At 53.5% G+C, this 7,461-nt stretch overlaps 1 protein-coding gene across 2 annotated transcripts in view; it reads right to left on the bottom strand.

Annotated features, from left to right (window-relative positions):
* Window positions 1–7,461, bottom strand: part of Lamc3 (laminin subunit gamma 3) — a 60,706-nt gene that overhangs the window by 38,401 nt on the left and 14,844 nt on the right. For both annotated transcript variants that reach the window (XM_021186157.1, XM_029474612.1), the window contains exons 4-7: window positions 6,125–6,291; window positions 3,910–4,098; window positions 3,695–3,812; window positions 1,054–1,152 (exon numbers count right to left, since the gene is read on the bottom strand). In XM_021186157.1, coding sequence (XP_021041816.1) covers window positions 1,054–1,152; window positions 3,695–3,812; window positions 3,910–4,098; window positions 6,125–6,291 — 573 coding nt within the window. The remainder of the gene's footprint in view (window positions 1–1,053; window positions 1,153–3,694; window positions 3,813–3,909; window positions 4,099–6,124; window positions 6,292–7,461) is intronic.

The following is a 7,461-nucleotide window of genomic DNA, read 5'->3' as shown; positions in this document are numbered from 1 at the left end:
CCTGGAACTCACTTTGTAGACCAGGCTGGCCTCGAACTCAGAAATCCGCCTGCCTCTGCCTCCCAAGTGCTGGGATTAAAGGCGTGCGCCACCAACGCCCGACCAGGGATGACTCTTAGCTCAGATGGTAGGGGCTTCTTGGAGCAAGGCAGGGAGAAAGTTCTGAGGTTAAGAATGTTGTGTTCCATTAATGATGTCTGCCACGGGTGTGAGATGGAAGAGATGTGACAGTTCTCCATTGGTGATGTCTGCCATGGGTGTGAGATGGGAGAGCTGTTCTCCATTGGTGATGTCTGCCACGGGTGTGAGATGGGAGAGCTGTGACAGTTCTCCATTGGTGATGTCTGCCACGGGTGTGAGATGGGAGGGCTGTGACAGTTCTCCATTGGTGATGTCTGCCACGGGTGTGAGGCAGAAGTGCTGAAATATCAGGTATTTGCTGCCTGAATTAGACAAGCTCTTCCTGTCTTTCTAGAGCTTTCTTTTCAGGATTCAGATCTTGAAGCAATAGTGCGTTTCTTCAGCTAAGAAACCCTCAGTAATGCTGGGTCAGAATATAAGAAGTTCCCACAGGGCCTTTGGATAGGGCTTTACTGCTGTGAACAGACATCATGACCAAGGCAACTCTTTTATAAGGACAACATTTAATTGGGGCCAGCTTACGGGCTCAGAGTACAGTCCATTATCATCAAGGCAGGAGCATGGCAGCGTCCAGGCTGGCATGGTGCAGGAGGAGCTGAGAGTTCTACCCCTTTATCCAAAGGAAGCCAGGAGCAGACTGGCTCTCACCACGTTAGGAGGAGGGTCTCAAAGCCCACCCCACAGCGATGCACTTTCTCCAACAAGGCCACACCTCCTAATAGTGCCACTCCCTAGGCCAAGCATACTCAATCCACCATAGGTAACTTCCTGGGTAGCAGGCCCCTGGAGTTTTGGCAAGAACGTGGGGTGACAGGCTTGCCCGAGTCTCTGAGGACCCTGCCCCGCCTCTCCCTTCAGCACACAGCTTTGGTGCCTCACTGCTGGTAGCTCTGTGTAGTTGAGCACACCCACCTGTCACACAGGCTGCCTTCTACATTCTCTTTGCAGGGACAGTTCCCACTGCGGGGGTCACAGGTGCCCAAGCTGCCAGCGATATTGCAGGTACAGGGTCTGCCAAAGAAATAGAGAAGACACACGTCCATTGAGCAAGTCATAGTGGGGATTCCCCATCCTCAGAAGAGACTGTATCTGCCTTCACTTTAGCTGAGTGCCCCACCTCCTCATGCAATATTGCCCCTTCCCACTGCCCGCCCCTCCCATTGGTCTATCCATCCATTCATCCATCCATACCCATGCTCTTGCTTAGCATCCATCCACCTATCCCCCTCATTGGTGCATCCATACATCCATCTACTCACTTCTCTTCCCATCTGTCTTTCCATTCAACTCACTCCTCCATCCATCCATCTCCCCCACCTCATCTGGTAAGACATCGTTCCTGTCCTCACAGATCCCAGAGTCCAGTTAGGACAGACAGACAGATAGGTAAGCAGGCAGGCAGGCATACAATACGTGCTGTGAGGGAAATGGACAGTGGTGAGGTAGTTCTAGGGAGTTGTGTCTGGCCCAGTCTTGCAGAATGAGAGAGACCAGGGGAAGAGCAGGGGCATCTCAAGGGGGACAGTGCCTCAGCTGAGAACCAACGCATGAAAGCAGTGGGCATCACAGGCTGGGCAGACAGTGCTGGGAGAAGGGACAGGCTCTAGGGGAGGAGGGATGGCATGTGCAAAGGCCCTGAGGTCAGGACCTGGGAAGCACTAGTGGCAGGTCCAGGGATTGATTGTTTTGGTTTTTGGTTTTTGGTTTTTCGAGACAGGGCTTTTCTGTGTAGCTTTGGCTGTCCTGGAACTCACTCTAGACCAGGCTGGTGGCCCTGAACTTAGAAATCTGCCTGCCTCTGCCTCCCAAGTGTGGGGACTAAAGGTGTGCACCACCACTGTCCAGCGGTTGGTTTGTTTTTTTTGTTGTTGTTGTGCTGGGATAGGCAGCACCCTAAACCCTGGCTCTAGCTTTAGTGGATATTTCTGTGCCACCGTGTCCACTCAACAATCTTCTCCTGCCTTTTTAAATGTGCGGGGACTCTGATGTTATTTTATGTTTATTTCTCATATGTGTTCATGGGAGTGTGTGCACGTGTTCATGGGAGTGTGTGCACATGTTCATGGGAGTGTGTGCATGTGTTCATGGGAGTGTGTGCACGTGTTCATGGGAGTGTGTGCACGTGTGTGTGGAGGTCATAGATTAAAGTTAGGTTTCTTGTATTCCACTTTTGTGTTTGTTTGCTTGTTTTGTTTTGTTTTGTTTTGTTTTGTTTTGTTTTGTTTCCAGACAGGGTTTCTCTGTGTCACCCAGGCTTTCCTGAAATTGTTCTGTAGACCAGGTTGGCCTTGAACTCAGAGATCCACTTGCTTCTGCCTCCTGAGTGCTGGGATTAAAGGTGTGTGTCACCATTGCCTGGCTTCTTGTGTTCCATCCTATTTTTTGAGTTAGGGTCTTTCACTGAACATGGAGCCTGCCAATTCAGCAAGACTAGCTGGTTAGCAAGCTCCTGCGACCTGCTTGTCTTTGTCGCTTTTCCTCAGTGCCAGGTTCTAGATGCCCACGGCCACACCCGCCTCTCGTGGTCTTCACCTGATTCTTGGGGATCTGAGCTCATATCCTCGTACTTGCACGGCAAATGCTACCAACTGAGCTATCTCCTTGGCCTTCACAAGCCCATTTAAAAGTGCTTTTAGGGGGCTTCTAGAGAATTTGTCATGCATGAAGCCCTGAGTTCAATCCTTATAAAACTGGCCACCATGGTATACACTTTAACTCCCAGAGGAGGCCACTCTTGGCTATGCAGTGATTTTTAGGCCAGCCTAGGCTTCGTAAGACTACACCCACAAAGTGCTTCTGAATTTGTCTGCAGCATTGGTCACCATGGATTTTGCCATGAACTTTTAAATGTGTCTGGCCCCTCTTCTAAGATCCAGCCTGTGGCAGATTGCCGGTCCCTCTCCTCATGACCAGGTACCATGCACTCCTACCATGGATATAACGCCTAGCTCTCTACCCAGCTTCCTCTTGGCCCTCTGCCATGAGAATCAGTCCCCATCTCTTCCTCCTCCTCAGTCTCCTGTCACCATAAACTTGGGCTTTGAAATCTGCTCATCTCCTTCCTCCCTCTTCAGGGCCAGCTGTGCTCCTGCCAAAGCCTCACCCTGCCTCTCACACAGACACCTACCTTGGCCTCCCTGGTCACAGCCTTCCCCAGATACCCCAAAGGCCCCTCAGCACTAGCCTCTTCTTCCAGACCTGAGTCTCACCTGACTCCTACCTCAGCCTTGGCTGTGCCCCCTCCCCACTTGGAGTGTCTCATGTCCCCTGCTCATGAGTTCTCAGGTTTCAATCTGGGGCTCTGTCCTTCTCACAGCAAGTGGGCCTCCCAGGTCTCCCCCACCCTCCATGCCAGTGGGCTGGTTGGTTAGTTCTTCCTGTGTCTGCAGCTTTATCTCTCAAAAGGCTGGGGTTCAGTAGCTACAGGGTGGGGTTACATCAGGTGAGAATGTAAAGGTGAGGGCAGCTAGGATTCCCTTCCCTCTGTGGCTTACTCAGCACAAACACACCACATGGTTGACACAGGCCACCAGTCTGCAACGCACATCCTCACCTGCAGCCGCCCTCACTGAGTGAGTGGAATCCAGGCAGGCAGCGATCACACTTCCAGCCTGTCACTGTGGGCTTGCAGGGACAGATGCCCGAGTTGTCACACTGGAGACTCAGAGAGCCTGGAGAGGAGGGACACTGGGCAGTGGAGGTGGGAGGGGCCGAGGTGGGAGGAGCTGAGGGTAGGAGATGAGGAAGGGTGGAGCTGGGATCACTCACCTGCTGGGTGGCAGTCACAGGGTTGGCATGGTGTCTTCGGGGACCATCTGTAATAGTTCTTCTCACAGCGCTCACAGTGTGGCCCAGTTGTGTGGTCACGGCAGCGCTGACAGTGCCCACCATGGCCCGTGCTCCGATAGAGCTCCCTGTCAAATGTGCACTCCTCAGAGTGCCCACTGCAGTTGCAGGCTGGGAGAGATGGAAGGTTGTGTGTAAGAGTGATGGCCTCTGATGGGGCTGAGAGACTATGCTCTCTGAAGCAGGAGGCATCTCCAAGATGGGTGTGCTTGCTTCATCCTGTCAACCTCTTAGGTTTCTCCTAGGTTCAGCGATTTCTACAGTATGCTGACATGGCAAGACCCACTTTAAAAATGGATGGCACTGGGGGCTGGAGAGATGGCTCAGTGGTTAGGGGCACTGGCTGCTCTTCCAGAGGTCCTGAGTTCAATTCCCAGCAACCACATGGTGGCTCACAGCCATCTATAATGGGATCTGATAATATATATATATATATATATTATCGTCATCATTCATCTCTCCCTGCTTCCTGGCTGTAGATACGATGTGACCAGCTGCTTCACTTTCCTGCCATCATGGCGTCCCCACCGTGAGGGGGACTGTACCTTCACGCTGTGAGCCCAAACAAACCTTTCCTTTCATATCCTGCTTCTGTGGAGCATTTTGTCAGAGCAACGAGACAAGTGACTAAGAGGAAGGGCCAGAGTCCAGGCTCAGCTTGACCTAGAACACAGAGCCCCATCATCTGGTATTCCCAAACAGGATGCTCTTTAAGAACTAGGTGGGCTTCATTAATAAATTCTCCAAAACAACGTTTTCCTGGACAGAGCCAGAGAGGTGTTTTAATAGAGGAGGACCATGGGGCCAGAAGTGTATCTGAGCCAGGGGGAGACACTCTGGACCAGGGAAGTATTATCTGCTTGGTGTGTGTGCACTAAGAGGCTTGCTGGGAGCGAGCACCGCGCCTCCTGATGGCCAGGGAGAGGATAGAGTGAGGTAACTGATGTGTGATGCCCAGTGGATTGAGAGTCAGAGGTACCAGGAGGCTGGAGCTATGGGGAGGAGGCTGGGGGTGGAGGTGGGAACTAGGGGAGGGACAGAGCTGAATTCGAACTCTTTGAAGACCCTTCACTGGAGGCTGGAGATAGAGGAGAGGAGACAGCATGCACCCAGAGGAGAGGGCTGCAGAGAGGGATTAAAGAGATGTAAAAGAGGGGGGGTGGGATTTAGGGCTCAGAGGCTGCCTGGGCTGGGAGTCATGGGATGAAAGGTCAGGCATCTTTCAGGCTGGTGGCCATGGGTAAGGGCGTGGCAGGGGAGCAGGCTAGTTCTCAGCATCCCCTCCCACGTAGAGACAGGCGCAGACTTGGCCCAAGCAGGGAGCCAGCACACCTTTCCTGGGGGAGGCAGACCAGCAAGCCAAGAGGAACTCATTAGGACTGTGTTGGGCCCTGAGGCAGCTCCTATAGACAGAAAAAAGCTGTCCTATCTCAAGGAAAAGCTGTCTCCTCTACACCCCCACCTCTGGCAGGCTGTGGCCTGAGCCCAGGAGGTCAGCTGCAAGAGGCTGTGTGTGGAATTCTGTGCCTGGCTCCAGGCACCACACAGTGAAGCTGGAAGCAGAGGAGGACTGTGAAGGGAGATGGGCTAGACCAGGGCAAGTGGGATGCTGGGGTGGCTGGTACAGACACTGGGAAGGCTTCTTTTCTCTCTCCACCATCCCTGCAGAAGGTTCCAGGGCCCCTTCCTTCCTTCACCATCATGTCTTTGAGGTTAAACAGACAGAGCCACACCACACACAGCTGAAACATCAAAGGGCTGCTGGGGACTGCGGGGGTGGGGGGGACTGTGGGAAAGGCTGGGGTGGGCGGATCTGAATCCTATGGGTGGGGGTGGAAGACTGGATTTCATTAGCTGCCAGGGTTGGAACAGTTAAGAAAGGGTTAAGTGGAGTTTGGGGACCTTCCTGCCCTCCTACCACAGGCGCCTCTCTGGGTGGACTGGTCCTGGAATGACTTGTGAGGGAGGACTGGGACTCAAGAGCTCCCTCAACATCCATTTACTCTCCTGCACAGCTAAGGACCCCACACTGCATGCCAGGCCCACCCAGGGGCACAGGCAGCCCACTGTGAGGTTTGGGGCATTGTTTCCTGTCAGTGTCATTAGCTTTAAGGCCTGCTGCCCGAGAAACACTCACGCAGACACTCGTTGGCATCCTCGGCGGTGCCGCGGGCCCACGGACGGTCCTGGAAGAAGGGCAGACAACGTTCGCAGTCCACTCCTGTGGTGTTGTGCTGACAGCGGCAAGCCAGTTGACCAGCCGCGTTGGGCTCGCATTCACTGGCGTGGCCATTGCATTTGCACCTGAGGAGAACACCAGGAGGAGAAGCCTGGAGACGACTGCCGACTGCCGCAGACACTGAGGGGGAGCAAGGGCGCCCCTCGAAGGCAGTGCAAGTGTGGGCCTCCCTGAGCCCTGACTCCATCCCTAGGGCAGTGATAAGGAGAACCCTGGGATCCCCAAATATCTATGGATTGGAGCCTGTTGTCCCTACTGCTGTGATATACACCATGCCTAAAAGCAACTTGGAGAAGTGGGCTTATTTGATCTTGCTCATCTCCTTCACGGGTCACCATGAAAGGAAGTCAGGGCGGCAGAAACTCAAGGCAGGAACCTAGAGATAGGAGCTGATGGGGAGGCCATGAGGGAATGTTGCATGCCTGGCTTGCTCTCCATGAGTTCCTCAGCCTGCTTTCTTGAACAACCCAGGACCACCTGCCCAGAGGTGTCACCGCCCACAGTGGGCTGGATAATGCCATATCAACCATTAAAAAAAAAATGTCTCAGAGACTTGCCTACAGGCCAGTCTGGTGGAGATATATAGTTTTTTCAATTGAGGGTTCCTCTTCCCAAATGACTGAAGCCTGTGTCTTTTTGACAAAATTCTAGCTAACCAGCACACCTGTCTTCGCCAGCCTCCTGTTGCCAGCTTTGAGCAGATTGAGAAACTGAGGCCTGGAAGGCTGTCCAAGGCTGCAACAGGTCTCTGCCTGGGAACTCTGGGGGAACCTGGGCCTCCGGGAGAAGTCAATTCAGCTTCTTGGGTCAGGGAGGGCAAGAGGTCACAGGGTCAGTCCTTCGAGGGCTGGGGTCGCCTCAGGTAATTCTGCAATTGTGTCAAAAAGAGCAAGAAAGGAGCGTCCAATGCAGTGGGGAAAGCTCCCAAGCAGTCAGCAGAGTCTGAGCCCTGGGCCTGCATTTCCATGACACCCACAAGGTCAAGGGATGTGAAGTCCACAAAAACAAAACGATGTGCTTTGGGAGGTGGGTAATGTAGAGTGCCGGGTAGAGGCTGACATTGTGTGGCCACCATCACTGGTGGCTCAGAGCCCATGGTGGCCTCCTGCTCTGCCTTGCTTAAGATGGTCCCACAAGGGGCTGGTGAGATGGCTCAGTGGGTAAGAGCACCCGACTGCTCTTCCGAAGGTCCGGAGTTCAAATCCCAGCAACCACATGGTGGCTCACAACCATCC

The sequence above is a fragment of the Mus caroli genome, chromosome 2 (genome assembly GCF_900094665.2).
Source record: "Mus caroli chromosome 2, CAROLI_EIJ_v1.1, whole genome shotgun sequence".
NCBI lineage: Eukaryota > Metazoa > Chordata > Mammalia > Rodentia > Muridae > Mus > Mus caroli.
The sequence above is the reverse complement of the archived record's forward strand: the minus strand, read 5'-3'. Positions and strand labels throughout refer to the sequence as shown.